This window comes from Acanthopagrus latus, chromosome 16 (genome assembly GCF_904848185.1).
Source record: "Acanthopagrus latus isolate v.2019 chromosome 16, fAcaLat1.1, whole genome shotgun sequence".
Lineage (NCBI taxonomy): Eukaryota > Metazoa > Chordata > Actinopteri > Spariformes > Sparidae > Acanthopagrus > Acanthopagrus latus.
Window position 1 is genome coordinate 1,581,733 of NC_051054.1, and position 17,234 is coordinate 1,598,966.

At 44.0% G+C, this 17,234-nt stretch overlaps 1 protein-coding gene across 2 annotated transcripts in view; it reads right to left on the reverse strand.

The window, feature by feature from the left end:
• The window catches only part of arhgap5 (Rho GTPase activating protein 5), a 54,826-nt gene extending 40,265 nt beyond the window's left edge, over positions 1-14,561 (reverse strand). Inside the window, exons 1-3 of one of the 2 annotated variants that reach the window (XM_037071211.1) lie at positions 14,318-14,561; positions 4,071-8,021; positions 1,876-2,029 (exon numbers count right to left, since the gene is read on the reverse strand). In XM_037071211.1, coding sequence (XP_036927106.1) covers positions 1,876-2,029; positions 4,071-7,805 — 3,889 coding nt within the window. In that variant the 5' untranslated portion in view covers positions 7,806-8,021; positions 14,318-14,561. Of the gene's footprint in view, positions 1-1,875; positions 2,030-4,070; positions 8,022-14,285 lie in introns of both variants that reach the window. The other variant, XM_037071209.1, reaches the window with a different exon arrangement.
• Positions 14,562-17,234: the final 2,673 nt, after the last annotated feature.

Sequence of the window (17,234 nt, forward strand, 5' to 3'; positions counted from 1 at the left end):
CACACACACACGCACCAGAATCCACACTCATACAGCGCCGGGATTAATCCTGAAGTTAGTTGGCAGCCACCGACGGGCTCATGGAGATCCAGCTGAATATCAAAACATATTCGGAAGGGATTTTCAGGACAGGAATTAACAGCCTCCATAATGAGAAAGAGCTCAGACACTACCTTCAGAACAGAACCAAACACTGTGAGGAACACAGGAAATACCTCCATTTAATGGACCTGCTATACATTTGCTGCACATATGGCTTCCAGGGCGAAGAGAATAAGGTGATAAGACATGTGTTTCCAGTCTGGTGTTAAAGGGACCTTCCTGTCGACAGCTGAAGGGTTCCTACGATTACAAATGTCTACCGTAACTTCCTTAAAGAGCCTTTCTCCAACTTCCACAAATACTACAACTGATCCAGAATTGAGCACACAGTGAAAATGCCTCAGTGCCTGCAGTAACACTATCCCCCCCTGAACACACAAACACTGCACAGGAAACATGACGTCAGATATTTTAAAGAATCTGACTGGAGGGAATTTACTTTGAGCTCTTTCACCAAGAGACACTTTTGCTTCTTAGAGCTTATTCAAAGGCATTAAAACATGGAAAAAGAGCACTGAACCATAAGTAAATACATTATGCAACAAGCTAGTAAAATATTAAATATGTTTAAAAAATTCATTTCTCTGGTCAGAGGGAGAAAGTAGCAGTTTGGTTGATGCTGCTTGGGTCTTTTAAGAGGCAGAGGGGAAAGGTTTATGGCCTGTGTGCTTAAATGTGGAGAGTAAGACATTGAAACAGGCTGGGTTGTGGGTTTAAATCCCACTGCAGTCCTTTAAGAAAGACTCTTAAGCATCCACCACACATGGTGTATAAATATCTATCAGACTGATCTGTGACCTCACTCAGGAATCTCTCAGATTTCGGGGGGAGGCCGCCATGCAACAGCTGGGCAGGAAGCCAGACACATTCCCAGCATGCACTGGTGTCTGCGTCAACAGTTAAGGCATGTCTTATTTCAAAAGTAAACTTATCCAGAATCAGTCTGCTCTTCTGATAACGACTGACTTATACAGATGGCAAATTCAACAGTTTTAAAAAGAGTTGTTGAGTCAAGCAGCAACGATTACTCAATAATCCCTCAAAAGAAAATTAGCTGCCAACTATTTTGCTAATCCATTAATTATTTCACTAATTTTTAGAGCAAACATTTTCTGGTTACAGCTCGTTAAATGCAACTAAACCACTTATCAGGAAAATAATCCTCATCTTAACTAATAGTGACAACTTCTTGCACTTCTCGTGATTGGTTTGGAAATGAAGGCACTTTGTGTACCTGTGTTAATCTCTCTGCTGCCGCTCCTCAATCACTTCTTTGATCTCAGTAATCTTTCAGCATCTTATTTTGAAATCACTCCAGCGGTTCTTTGGCAACACATCAGATGCTGTGCCAATAACACTCATTGAATTGAAATTGACTAGTATTGAGTGGCAGCCTGGCAGGCTGGATGACAGACCAGACAAAACATGTTTGAAAGGTGACATCAAAGCCGAGCGGTGGACCGTCTTGGAATTTAGATTCATGGGCTTCCCCCCATCCATCCATCCATCCATCCATCCAACACTCACTTTCCTGTTCACTTAGTCATTTGGAAAGACATGACAGGCATCTTCACAGTGAATAACCACAATGCTTTTGCATGTAACAACAAACCAGCTCTACCATGCAAGAGTTACAAAACACCAGAGAAACTTGGCTGCACCTGAACGCACAGGCAGAGAGAAGAGAGGGAGGATAAAGGAGCAGAAGCAACAGAGGAGAGTGGGATATGAAACAGAGAGAGAGAGAGAAACTGATGAAACGGCACGACTCACCTGTACGCTCGATGTATTCGACACATTTCTCGATGAAGAGAGGGATGGGTCGATCCGCGGTCACCAGGCTCTGCAGGGGAACGCCAAAGTAGTTGCTCTCCCAGGTTCTTCGGGTGGGCGGGTACAGAGGTTTGGGGGGCTTGGAAGATTTCGGCTGTAAAGGGAGATAAGAGAATTAAAAGAGGGATGAGATGAGACAACAGGAACAGAGGCGAAGGAAGAGAGTGAGGGATAAAGAGAGGCAGGAAATAAGATTGTGAGAGAGGGAAGGAAGGAACAAACAGGAAGATGGGCAAAACATAGGAGGATGAAAGGATGAGATTAGCAAGATGTAAACAAAGAGAAAGAGTGAGAGAAAATGGGGTAAAAAATAAGGACAAAAAATTGGACAGAGAACAGTAGAGAAGGAATGAGGAAGTAAAAGGGAAGAAAACGAGAAATAGTTTAAAGAGGAAATTGAGTGAAAGGAGAACAGGAAAAGAAGCCAAATGAGATGATGGAGGAGAGACAAGAGCAGGTTGTGATGATGAAAATTGATGAGCAGAAAAGGAAAAATAGAAATGAAAAAGGAATGAAAGAAGAGGGATTTGAGAAAAGACACGAGGGAGAACAGAAACAGAGAGAGGATGATGAGAAAGCAGAACATATCAGAGAAGAAGAAGAAGAGGAAGAGAAGGAGGAGGAGGCGGAGGAGGAGGAGGAGGAGGAGGAGGGCAATCGGGGAAAAGATCAGAAAGAAAGTAAGTGGGATGAAGGGAAAGAGGGAGAAAGCAGAGGGAGGCCCGTGTGGAGGAAGACGAGAAGAAAGAAGACAACAACAGACAAAACTGTTATTCAAGACTGACACTGAGACGAGAGGCAAGGTAGCAAGGTGGCTTTGATTTCCCACACTGCTCTGCTCTTCAAAGTGTTGTCATGCCTACAGCAGTTCGGGCTGCTCTCTAATTGGTCAGGACGGCGACTTAACACCTTCCATTTTGTACCTTGTGGCTCTCCCTTCGCTCTCCTCTCTGATTATCAAAAGACAGTTTGAATATATTCTAACAATACCGTGCATTCATGACGCCCATGTAGTGCCGCCGGCTGTTTCTATACTGATTTGCACACTACTATCTGATTTGAGCCACTGTCAGTGTATGTGTGTGTGTGTGTGTGTGTGTGTATGTGTGGGGCAACTATAAACAGTTCAGATCGACATCAGATGTTCCTGATTAAGTTAGAAATTTCTCAATTTGATTCATAAAAACTGTCTGAAAGGTTCCATTTTGAGCGTCGAGCACTGACTTAAAAAATGTTGTTGCCATTTTAGATTTTAGTCTCAACTCTTACGTGAGTGTACCTGTAAATATTCTTCCATTTTCTGCAATAATTGCCACTCCACTACATATTTTTAATAACTTAACTTACACTAGTTGTTTTGCAGACTGTGTGCTGCTGTTTTATTTGGTATCCCTCAGTCGCTTGTTTCTTTAATGTGACCGTTCTTATTCATTTACAGGTGTGTGTTTGTCAGCATATAAAATGTTAGTTTTATCGCCACATGCATACAGTGTTTGTTTTGGTGTTTAGATGATGGTGGCTGAATAAAATGCACTTGCTCATTTATTCGTGTGTGTGCTCTCAGTCTCAGACGGGCCTTTAGAGAGCTGTTGTAAAGGATAAGCAGGCATCATATCGCAGGAGAGGCCTCTTCTCTGAGATTATACAGACAGAGCCCCACTGTCTTTAACAGGGCTTCTATTATCAAGCTTTTTATTGGTTGTCTGGGGCCTGTGGGGTGGGGAGGCTCATAAACCATTTCAGCAGTGGGGCCGATCAATCAATTATCAGATTAGTTTATTCTCACCACGAGTCCCGGGCCTATTAAAAATAGAAATCTGCTCATATCTCACACCCACACTCTATTATACACAATCTCTTCTGCTATCTTTCACACACACACACACACACACACACACACACACACACACACACACACACACACACACAATCTCATATTGAATGCACTGAAGCTTTCTTTCAGTCAGTCTTAAAAAAAAACACACACACACACAAGAAAGCTTTGGCTCAGACTACAAGATCTTTGCTGTCTTGCTTCTTTCTGTTTCTGTTGCTCTATAAAGCTCTTTCAAACCACCATCAAACAGTTGACGAAACTTATCCAGCACTGAAACTCATATTCATCTCAGACTCACCTTCTTCGGTTCCTTTGGCGTCTTGGGCGTCTTCTTCTTCTTCATCTTCTTGTCCTCCTGCTCAGGGTCAGAGGTAATGGCTGGGTTATCTATCCCTCCCTTCCAGGGGTCGGCAGGGGACAGCAGTGGGTCCTCCTCGCTGCCCCGGTGGGCTCTTCCCTTTTTCTTTTTCTGCGTGGCGGGGCCAGACTCCTCACCGTCACTGTCAGAGTGGAATCGTCGTTGGTAGGCCTTTGTCTTGCTGAACAAGATCTTAGAGCGATGTTTGTATTTTGATGGCCGCCGTCCAGCCTGAGACTTCCTGTCGTATCCATTCTCTTCCTCTCCTCCTCCATGAAGGCCATGTAATCCACCAAAGGAGTTTCTTATTTTGACCAGACGGCTGTGTGCGTCTTCAGGCACAGCATATATGTCATCGTTGTGGAAACCCCTGGACCTTAGCAAGGTGTCCACGGGGTCTGCATAGTTGTCTGACGCCTCCACGTCCTCAGAGTGTGTCATTGGGCCACGTGGCATCCTACGGTTGCTTCGCATGCCGGCCTCAATGGTTTTGAGCAGGTTGGGGTCCAGCTTTTTGACATTAGGTTTGGGGAGCACTGGTTTGGGCCGGACAGGTGGAGGCACTTTGTGGTTGCGCTCATGGTCTCCAACAGGCGTGCTATGAACTGGGTACTCATTGCCTTCGAGGTCGATTCGGTACTTGGCTCGCTCGCTGGGTGTGGGGAGAAGCTGGACGTCGTCGCCTATTGGACTGTAAGGTGGCGGGGCCTCGTTATCATCATCAGACTCTGGGTAATAGGTGTTGTAGGCTGGGGAGTGGCTATGTGGCGAGGTGGGGAAGACGTCCTCACTGGCTCCAGTGGTGCACTCCCGGGACGAGGTGTCAAACAGGAAGGAGCTCTCAATATTTGGCTTTTTCTCCAGCACTTCATTGAAGAAGGGTGTAAAAACCTCTGTCTGACGATGATACTGTGACAGTGAGTACAGCGCTGTAAACTTGGCAGCAATCTCTGTGGCAATGTGCTCTCCCTCCGTCATCAACTCCTTGATGGCATCATTCTCAAAGAAGTCAGCCTGACTGTCTGTGATCGCCACCATCTGGACGGGGATCACGTCCTGGACTTCAGCCAAAAACGCCCGAAGGGTGGCCATAGAGGCTTTGCGTTTGGCAGAGTAGACCAAGATGTAACCGTGCACGAGTTCATCTTTGCGGACCCCGATAGCAGAGTGGTAGGAAAGGACAGTGACTTGGATCCTCCTCCTGCTGTCCCTGATGATCTTGTCCAGTATCAGCGTGTTGGGCTGACCCGGCTGCCCTGCGCTACAGCAATGCGAGTCTAAGAAAGGCGAGAGGATGAGGTCAACGCTGAAAGGATCCCAGCACATAGCACACATGACTATCCTAAGGTCCGTCTCTGACATGTCTTTGATACAGGGCAGCGGGGCCAAGACATCAAAGTTATGCTTCAGCCCTTCCAACACTGCTCGCAGACCCTGCTTAATTTGAAACTCTGTAAATTTACGTGGAAAGGCCCCAGAGGGGATGTCGACAAAGGTGCACTGCAGCTTGTTAGCCAGCTGTTGGCCCTGGTGCCTCAGGATAGGTATGTTTTTGCAAACACTGTCTCTCTGGTTTGCCAGGATGAGAATGAACGGTAGTGGCTGAGCAAACCTATCTCTCCTGCTCTGTGCTATTTCTGCTCTGATCCTGCCTATGCAATCTCCAATACAGTTGAGAGATTCTATGGAGTTGAACACACAAAAGCAGCCATGTGGCTTGAAAGTGTTGACCCATGCATGGCTGAAGAGCAGGGTGGAGTTGACATCCACGGGAAGAAGCTCCAGTTCATAGATTTTACCATCCAGGGTGTACTCGTCATCTGTGGACTGAGCTCTGATCTCATTGGCTAATTCCTGTGAGAGACCCTCCCTTCCCAGGAGGCAGAGGTTGATCTTATCGATGTTGGCACTGCTATAGTAGAGATTAGAGCGTCCATGGTCGAGCTGTACCAGCCTGTTTGCTAAAACCTGCTCCACTTTCAGATCCACACAGTTCTGCCCGCTCAGGCATGTCTCCTTAGTGGGATGGTAAACAAACCCAATGTGTTTGAGGAGGAGCGACTCTCTATCTGGGGCAAGTTTCTGCAGCGCTCTGTATCTGGGTTCCTCATTCAGCACACTGTGAATTTCGCTCATCTTATCGCAGCTGGGGGTTGCATTCAGATCCAAGTCATAGAATAACTCAGCATGCTCAAAAAGCATTTCCTGAAAATCCTCTTTGGCCCTTTCAACTATTTCCTGCTGGTGTCTACAGTAAACATCCCTTCTATCTGATTCTGTAATGTACTTGTAGGCCTCGTCCTCCATGACAAAGCACATGACTTCCTCCCAAGGTTGCCCTGGACTGATAAAATGAACCCTGTCCAGCGTCTTCTTGAATCTGTCTTTCATCTCCACCCTTCTCTTCTCAGAAAGCAGGTGCTGGACATGGTTGTGGTAAATCCTCTCACCATCGAGTGTTTCCAGGAGGTCAAAGGGTATCCTGCGGTCACTGTTGTCGATGTGGTCCGACTCATCCCATGGTGTATGTTCCAGAACTACAAACCAGTACTGGAAATCAGGGCGGTTCCGTATTACACTCTGCGCCTCGGGCCACGAGAGCTGTTCTACCTCCTCAAGGTTATTGAGTAGGTTGTTAAGGGTTTTCGGTAGTGTTGTCAGGTACTCCTCCCTCCTCCTCCTAATGTGCTCCTGCTTCAGTTGTGCAATGTGCTTTGTGAACATGTTGCGTGCTTTCCTGGAGCCCTCCAAGGTGATGAAGTCATCATAGTCTGGTTGGCCCTTCAGATTATTGACCACTGTTTTCCACGTGGTGTGGTAATCTCTCAGCGAATGTACCATCAATTTCTCAAATCGATCCGTTACAGAGGCAACAAGCTGCCGTTGGATCTTATAGGCCTCCAGGTATGGCACAGTTTTTGGCTTCCCCCTCGTTTTATCCAGCTGCTGGATGAGGGCATTGAAGGAGAGCTCCACGTTGACATTGGCGCGTGCTGATGTCTCGATTAGCAGCAGGTTCTTCTTGCTGGCAACAAAGGCCTGCAGGTCCCTCAGGTGCTGGTCCACACACTCATCACATTTTGTGGCAGCAACGACGATCGGCTTCTTTGACTTGACAATTTGGGAGTAGAGGCTGTTGACAAACTTCATTTGGTCGTCAAACTTCCTATTGCACCCCTTGCTAACATCAATGCAGAGCAAAAAGCCATCGATGTTCAGCTTCCCATCAGGCATCTGTTTCTGGTCAAAGTCCTGCTCCAAGCCCAGCTGATCCGTGCAGATGTACATAAGCTTCTCCGCCGACTGGAGCTTGGTTGACGCCGCCCGTTTAGTGTATGGCTGCAGGTTCGTACTCCGATGCGGAAGAAACGTCTGGTCATCAATGAACTCTGTTTGTTCGATGATTTGGATTTTACAGTCCAACCCATCGTCCCCTCGATGGCAAACATCCCCCCAGTACAGGAAGTGGTCATTGTTAACCACACGTCCCCCAAAGTCTATTGTGCTCAACACTGAGGTGTGCTCCGAGTAGTAGCCATCCGCATCGGGACGCACATAACGGTTGCATAAACAGGACTTGCCAACGCCACAATTTCCCTTCTCTTTCTCTGTCCCCGAGAGGCCAACCACACTGACGGCGAATGTCGGGGGGCGCGCATCCTTGTTCTTGGCCATTATATCCCCCCACTCATCGCTAACTTGGTCACTTCCAGGAAAAAAGGTCAAGATATCATTCCAGTTCTGCTCGTCAGTGGTACAGAGGCACTTTCATCCTGATTTTTCCCCTGGTAGTGGTGAATCCCCCTCCGACTCTTGGTATCTCCCTCAGTTTCTATCCTGTGTCTTCTTTAAGCTGGGATAGAACAGCCGGCTTCTCCTTTTATCACCTGCCTGCAAGACATGGAATTCACAATTAGGAACAGATAAAGGCAAAACAAATAAAAACACTGTTGCACTGATTCGTCCTCAGAGCACTTCAGTCTTCTTATCACAACTAATATAATTAGTTCTTTGTTTCTCTGCCAGTCCCCCCAAGACACATATGAACATGTGTGCATCGTGTGGCGTTTTAAAAAACAACAAATCAGACATGTTAATCAGGCATTAAGCAGAGTTATCAGAAAATTAGACAAAGGTAACATTTTATCACACCTGTGCAGAACAAACTAATCCCTCCTTAATGTTTAAAGCTTTGAAGGTTTTAATAGGTGTTTATTAGTAATAGGACGTGCGGGTGTTACACTAATATAAAAATGGAACAGAAAAGCCTCCAGCATTTTTGAGAAAATAAGAGTTGAAAAAAATTACACAACTAAATGGGCTTTTTGAGAAAACAAAATCCAAAGTGTGACAGTACGACTTATATAAGAGAAAGGAGAGTAATTCAATCATGGCCGGCACTCAGCAATGTCACTTTTCCCTTCGCAGAGAAAAAGAAGTGCTTTCAACCAATTTGTGCCGAGGCAGGATAAAAATGGCATGCAACTCCAGCCCTTTGACAGTCACTGACCTAGAAATGATTTGCTTCGCTGTGAGAATGAAACAGAGAAAATAAATCAGTTCACAGATTTGCTATCATCATCGGCATATCCTAGGGCTACATGATTAGAGCTAAACGTATAATCCTGATTATTCTGCCTGTCTGTCTTGTAATACATTCTGCCTGATATTCTGGTCATGATTATTAATCCTAATTGACTGTCTTGATTTGCTGCTTGCACCTCATTTATTCAACATTAACAACCTGGTGAAATTATTCACTGCTGACAATACCAATATTCAGCAATTTCAGATTGTGGAAATGTGGCAGCATCGAGGCATATGCCTCTGACTGACTGTGAAACATTTCTGTCAGTATTATCTGGGATTGCCACAGTCAAATAAGCCTGAACCCTTCCATGACCTAACTAGAGGCTGATAGCTGATAACTGCAGAGAGAATTGCAGTCAGTGTTGCGTTTTACTGAACGATGGCAATCAGCCAGTGAATTTGCCTGCGTGAGCTGGAACTGCTAGCTGCAGCACGGCGGCATGCTGAGCCTGAGAAACTGCACCAAAGAAGGAATTTGGTCCACTGAGACGCAGAAATGAGGTTTCCCCTGACTGTTTGTAGAGGCCAAGGTGATGATGTCACCTGAGTGGGGGCCTTGTGCAAAGAAATGGACTTTCTGTGAGTTCAACAGATCTGCTGCAACCGTAAGAAAAAAATCAAACTCATGGTAATGTATGTAGGATTCTAAAACAAGGAGGAAAAAAGGTTTGTTAAAAGAGATCTCTGTGCAACTACATATAATCCAGGTGAAGTTTACCTGCAGGCAATGTCCCACAAATGTTTCATCACCTGATCTTTAATTGTGACTCCTCCAACCAGGAGCACCTCAAACACACCTAGGATATTAGATGATGTAAGCGAGTAAACCGACCAGCAGGTCAGTCAGGTTTGCAAATCTAACCATTATCACCTACAACAGCCTCATGTTCCAACCTGAGTGCAGCAGGCAGGAGTGTATCTGAGCTTGTGAACACCTGAGGCACGACCAGCGCACATACAAAAGTCAAACAGTTCCCTTTTATACTCGCTCATAGATACCAGCCACCTAAATACACCTGTTTTCTAATCAAGATCCATGCATTTCTCCCTGAGAAATTGACAAAAATGTTGAGAAACATTTAAGAAAGTGAGAAGTCTCCTGGATCTGTCCCTTTATCTGGAAAAGATAACAGGGTCTTCTCTGGACTGAGACCATCCTCCATTCAAGTTTGGTGACTGACAAACCAGCCACGAAACAAACAGTCATGAGTGAAAAAACTTCCTCCTTGGTGGAAGTGTAATACTGAAACTGTCGACTAACTTCACAATCAGTCGCATTTAGTGTTTAAAATGTGACATCTTCCAACCAACACCGAAACACAAAGACTCTTTATTTACGGTCACAAATGACAAAGAAAAGCAGCGTATCCTCACGTTTATGAGCTTGAAAAATGACTTGAACGATTATAAAAACAGTTAGCAACTGATTTTCTTTCGATCAACTTATTGATTGACTAATCGGTGCAGCTCTGTTGCACATTAAAAAAATGTGTCTCTGGTAACACCGCAACCACTGAGACTAATCCGGGCTCTTTACTTGGCAAAAGTCTGAAACCATCAATTACAACAACTGAAATCTATTAATTTCCTGTTGATTGACTAACCAACCAATTATTACAGCCCTACATTCCTCCCTTCTGAACCACACAAGATCAGTCACCCGAATCCGAACATCTGTTTTACATTTATGTCAGCCAATATCAAAGTCTTTCATTCCGCTGTCAACACACAGGGTCGATGTAAGCCTCATGAATAGTTATTAACATGTATGAAGGGGAGCGGTGGTAGCAGTGTTCGCCTGATAGCTGCACTGTAAACACCTAGAAGGAGCCTCTGATTCTGCTTCTACTGCAAGCAGCCAAAACTGCATTCACGCAGCACTAAAATCTAAAAGTGGCGTTGTGCATCATGATTAGTCTATTCACTGTGAGGCTGCAGGGGGGATTAAGGTATCACTTGGCAAGCTGGTTTTAGAGATGACTAAATGCTGTTAAGCCCTGAAACACAGCAGAACACCGTCACGGATGGTGGGTCTTTTAAAGACGCACCCAGCTGGATATTTCCGAAAAATTAAACTTTTGCAGCTACTTTAACAAACGCACTCCTGACTCATTACATTCGGGTGCAGAAAACTCTCCTCCCACAGGAAGAGATGAATCAAAACTCGTGAGGAATCCAAACCGACTCCTATTAGGGAGCAGAGAAAAATGGGCTCCCCAAACATTACATCTTTTCCTCTCTTTGCTTCATATAAATCATGACAGACGAGCCAGAGCTGAGGAGGTTGTCTGACCCCGCCTCTCAGCATTTCTGGGTGCTCACTTTCAAATTTTTAACCCATTACCTGTCACTGACGTTTTTGTTACGTAACGTGGTTTTAAATTTCAGTCAGATGAATAACGGTTGTAATACAAAGCAACACAGAGACCCAGTGTGTCTGTCTTATGAGTGTAAAAAGAGCGAGACCATCTTATTTTACAATAATTACATGGACACTGATATTCCACTAATAATCAGACTAAGAGCCACCTTAATCTGAAGAGACTGATCTGATTTGTCCCAGTCTGAATTAATTTCAATCAGGGACAGAGAGCTGGTGCAAACGCTCGCTAATCAAATCAATAGGAAAATATTAGCGCCTAATAACCATGTCACCACTTAATCAGATCCATTTTCTCCACTAGTAATAAATATATTCTTTCTGCGGCTTTTCTACTGGCACTGAGGCAGCAGCCAAGTCAACCTGATCCACGCCGCAACCAAGTGAATCATGGGAACGTAAATACAACAGGCTGACATGACAAGTCAAAACCAAATGAGCACGTGTATGGAAAAGCCCCAGAGGGAGTAACACCAGTCAAAACTATCTTTCACTTTGTTTACTGTGTGTTTGTCTCTTTTAGTAGCGATTAAATGACTCTCACAAAATGTGAGTGTAGGGAAGTGGAGAGTCTATTACCATAAAAACAAGTACAGAACAACTGAACTGATAAAAAAAAAGAGAACAGGCAACAAACAAAAGATCAGAGAGGTTTCAAAAGTGTGGCGGATTGGTCACGAGGAATGTTGCTTGCTTTGTCATCGGAGCCATCAATATCAGGATCTCACAACAACCTTCTTCTTCATCTGTTATATCTCTGGTAGCTAAGAATTCCCCAATATCTGATCAGAATGATTTCAATCAGACTGAAGAGTTTCCGCGTAACAGCTACTGCCTTCACTTTCTTACTGTCTAAGGAAAGTAGATCTTTCAATTCACCGTGCGGTCGTGCAACAAAACCTCTTTGTTGCTGCAAGTTTTGACAACATGAATACTTTACTTCATAACTCTGAGGGAGGCGCACGGCTGTGGCTTCCTGGAAAATAATTTTCCTTTAAAAGAGCATCAGTAAAAAGCTCGTGTAAATAAAACCTGCTCCAGCATCAGGTCCAGACCTGAAAATCCAGCGTCACCCATCTGACTTCCCCTTCGCGAGGTGGCAGTGATGTAAGAACAACAATTTATAGGCCAACTGACACGTTTAACCGTGCCGTCACTCAGAACAGGGCTCGCCGGTACCAATGCCCCGAGGTGGTTTGTGAAGCTGAGACTGATATCGAGTGCTTCCCACCGTATTAGCATATGCCAATACCAATATACATTCCTGCATGGTTCTCAACACAGATACATGTCTATAAATTTCTATCCGCTGTGATACAGTTAAAGCCATGTTGTTCTACTCATGTAAGTCGGACCAACAGAGTCCTTTTGAGTCAATTGATAATCTAACACCATTGATTCCCACTAATAAATCATTGATTCCACAATGTCTATACCCAATAACTGGCAGTGTTGGAGGTCAAGCATTACAGAAGCAACATGGGACAGTAATATATTTCTTTTAGCAGTAACAGAGTAATAAAACACCTTACTAATTTTATTTCAATTAATACAGTTATGTCACGCAATGTGGGACGTAACCGTTACCGACCGAAGGATATCAGGCCAGTGCGTAAAATATCGGTTGGTAAAATATGTCCTATGTGCTTGTCTCCTACTTTTATTTGCATTGTTGAAAAATATCCACACTCTGTTCTATACTGAACCTGTTTAGAAAATGTATTATTGGTTTTGTTGTTTTAATTAAAGAGGAACTTTAAGTTCTTGTTGATTCTAGCGTCCCCCGTGTCGCACAGAAGCGATGCGACACCAGCGCCTGCTGTTGTAAAGATGTCAGAGTGACATACAGACGGCAGCATGGATGGATCATGATGAGGTCATGTATCTATAGGTGATTTCATATGTGATCTATCTGATCAGACCGCAGTCTTTCCGCTGATGGTGTCCTTTGTCGTTACAGTTCATTTATAATCATCAGAGGATATATACTGCATTTTGAAAGTGACTTGTCCAACACTGACAACCGGGACACATTGGAATGATATAATCCAAATGAGAGGACAGCGAGGGGGCTGACTCCTCGGGTAAAATCCGGACTGTCCCTTTAACGAGAGTTTTTCGGTAAAGGGCAAAGGCAAGCTGCAGCAGTCAGAGTCAATGCAAATGGCATGCAGAGCCGCTGCAGGACAAACCCACTGACCTGCCTGAGAGACACGGAATAAAAAAAGTTAACAAGCTGCTGATGACAAACTGTGGTCACAGTTTCTCATCACAGCCGAGACGTTTATGTGCAAAAAGAAAAAAAAACAAAAAACGGGAAAATCCAATAACCTGCTCCAGAGACACTCCTGGATGTGACCCTCCATCCATCCATCCATCCATCCATCAGCCCATCCTACATGCTACAATTAGCGATTAGCAGGACTTTTAAAAGGGAAGTCATGACAGATAAAAGCAGATAAATAGAGATATAAGCTTCTGAATGCTCTGAATACAGATGTCACCACAGCAGCTGTGATATTAATCTTCCTTTCCTGTCAGAACGAGGTTAATTTCCAAGTCTGTTCACCTTGTTATAAAAGAAAGGAAAAAAAGGGGGAGGATATCGTGCAAAACATCCAACTCAGTGTGGAGGGAGAGAAACAGGGGGAGTGAGGGCGAGTTAAGGGAGTTAACGTGCCTGAGTTTGTGGATCTCGTATTAAAACCAACAGACGTTAATGTTAATGCGTCAATGCACCGTGGCTAACGCTCGCGACCACAGGTTCTGATCCGGCGGTTAGCAGCTCCTGACGGTTAGGGGGGGGCACGAGGAGGAAGCCCGGCTCGGTTCGGCCCGGCTCGGCCCTGATACTTCCAGGAGAGGAAGGGCAAAAAAAAGAATCCCACCTTTCCCAATTCGGGATTAGCTAACATTAGCCGAGCTGTGCTAGCCTCGCATGCAAAAGAGGGTTGAGGGACACTTAGCTCGCTAGCGTTAGCCACACCAATCCCAGGCTAACGTGAGGGAGGAAAACTGGTTAAAATCACAACCCGGGCTAATTTAACAACCGTGCTCGTATTCAGACCCTGGTTCCCTCTGACCCGGGATAGCGCGTGAACAGAGCCAGGTTTCGCCCACATGAACAGAGTGCTAGCTAAGCTAATGAAGTCCCAATCCCAGTCCAAATACATTCCCCTACCCACCTAATAACATGGTCGCTCCCAGATCCACATACCACGGAAAAGAGGAGAAAGCATTCCCACATTTCAGGGCTAAAAAACTCCTTGTTACAATCCACAGTCTGCGGGCAGCAGTGTCCTCAGTCTCAATCCGAAGTTGGCTGTAGTTGAAGGTGTAGTCCCGTGTAGTTCCAGCCTGTATTTTAGTGTATTTTGCTGTAGTTAGTGTGGTATGCGCTGTAAGCCGAAACCTGCTCCGCTCTGCTCCCTCCCCTCTCAGCAGCACTGCCAGGCAGTAATGGCGACTCTCTCTCCTCCACCCCCCACACTGTGTGTCTATGTCGCTCTACCTTTCCATTCACTCTCTCTCTCTCTCTCTCTCTCTCTCTCTTTAATATCATATTTATATTTTGTGGCAATAAATTTAAAGTCACTTTAAAATCAAGAACAATCAAATCTAGAAGCATTATACAAAATTAAAATTAATCTAAATGTGCACTCAGCTTAATTGTCCCTTTAAATCATATAAATGACATAGAGGGTTGAACATTATGTGGATTAAACATAATAAAATGCCTAAAACGTAAATGTGTAAGTTATGTAAACATAATAATAACACAAAACACAATTATCTTAAAGAGTTCATACTGTGCTAATTTTCAGGTTCATATTTTATTTGGGGGTTCTTGTAGAGTAGTTTTACACATTTTAGTTTGTCAAAAACCACATTATTCCTCTCATGTGCTGTCTTGAACTCTTCCTTTTAGACTAAACATGTTCAGTCTTTGATGCATTATTTGACCAATCAGCCAATCAGAGGCAGAGTAGGGCGGGGCATGCCAAGAAAAGTAGTGTGATCTAAAATAACGCCCACAGCAGAAGCCTCTATAAGTCTGCTGACTGACTGTTTATATTCTATAGATCTATAAGATATATAGTTATAGAATGCCTGTTACGTAGTGATGCAAATAGAAATGACTATATTTGAAAAGAGAGGATCTGCAGTCTGCTTTTATAAAATGCTTTTTGATGTGTCCATTTTTAATCTGTCAAATTCTGACAGAAGAAGAAGAAGAAAAGTAACAGATATGTCCAATTTTGACTTTTTATTTATTAAACTTATTTCTTTGCTAAAAAGAACCTACTGACATGGGTAACACTGTATGATAACCATCGTTAATACATTTGTAGTTTATTGGATTTAATTTAGTTATTTCCCGATGAAATTTTTTACAAACTTTAAAGGTTGAAAACATCAGTTGAAACTATCTAATGGCTCTAATTTTATTATACAGCTAGCTTGACTAGCTTGAAGTTATGTTCTGTTGAAATGCTCCAGTTAGCGACAATAGCATGAACGTTGGACGTATGCAAACTGAAGCACATCCAGGTGTGGAAGAAGCACATTGTCCAGTATTTATTCTTAATCTGTGAAGTTGGAGAAGGCCTCCGACCAAATCCTCTTGTGGATGTGCTGCAGGAGTGCCAGGGTCGTCCCATGTCACTGATTATGAGCTGTCAGTTTGCGCTGGAAACCTTCGGCCACAGTCACAAGGTTAGTGATGAAAGGAATAAAGGTCCAAAGACAAACAGCTGGAATTCGGTTGCTCATAAGGTTTCCATTTACAGACTAATCAACTCATCGTTTCATCGCAAATGCTGTGTGCTGCCAAAACAGGGAACATCAAACAAACCTAACAAACCTGAAATATAACGCAACATGTCACATACACGTGTAGCAGTGAGGCGCTAAATAAGAAAAAGATTCAGGTCTTTCCGCCTCTTTTCTCATTGTGTAACAGTCTCCATCATCCCGTTTATATAAATGTATAATAAACGTCTCTTTCTGTCTCTTTTATTCGTTTCAATAATCCTCTGTATTGGCATGAATGTTAGATGAACCACGCTGCCAAAGAAGCATCTAGACACAAATTAGAACCTCGCTCTTGCTCGATCACTCTCTCTGTGATGTAATTATGTTGTTCTTTTTCTTCCTATGAAAATTGTTTAATCATGTATAACATCGCTGTAAATAAAAACATTTGCTCGACGGGAACAACAGGCTCTGATAGTGGATACATGCTGTCGTTGTAGCCTCCGCTGCTTTTAAAACAAAGACAGCTAATCAATCGGTTGATCAGAAAATTAATCTAATCCAATTCTGATGATCTCCTTTGGTTTCCTGGGTGACTGTTTTCTTTTTATCTCACAGTGCTGGCTCAATTTCCACTAATAAGAGAGTTAAACAACATTTGTGTGATGTCGGAGTCACAGTGTTGACAGTAATGAAAAGAAACACAGCAGTCGCTGTTAGATAATGGTGGGCTGTGGGTGCACAAAGGAGTCCTCAGTGGAAATCCCTCATTTATATTTCAGTTGTTCTGGGCCGGGATCAATATGGGCTGCTGGTTCCAGTGGATTCCCTCGAGTACAATGCTGTGTTAATGAGCCTCAGAGCTCAGAAACACTACTCTCACCCAGATAAGAGTGAACAGTCGCAGCGGGGACGGGTCAGAAAAATCTAAAATTAGCCCGCTGCAAGGTGAAATTAAAAGACACATAAAAGCATGAAATACTTGTTAAACTTAAATTGTTGATGGCTGTAGAGATTCTGTGGCGTATTGTTCTCCATCCTCTGGATAAATGTCCAAATGTAAATGAGGCTGAGCTGCTTGTATTCTACATTCAGCGGCTTCACTGGAAACAGATATTAAAAAATGTTGTAAAATAAATCCTGTGATGATTAAACGTCTGTGTTTGGGTTCAGTGTGTCTGAATTAAAGAGCGAGGGGCCTCTTTCAACAGCCGCCATTTTGCACCAATGATGTAACAACCCCACAGGGACAGATCCATCACCGAGGAGGAAACACGGACAGCAGTTTGTATCTCACAGCAGCAGGACGGAGACGATGTATCTCAGGGACGGCTGTCCACAACCATGGACATATGTTAGTGTCTGCCTACGGCTTTATT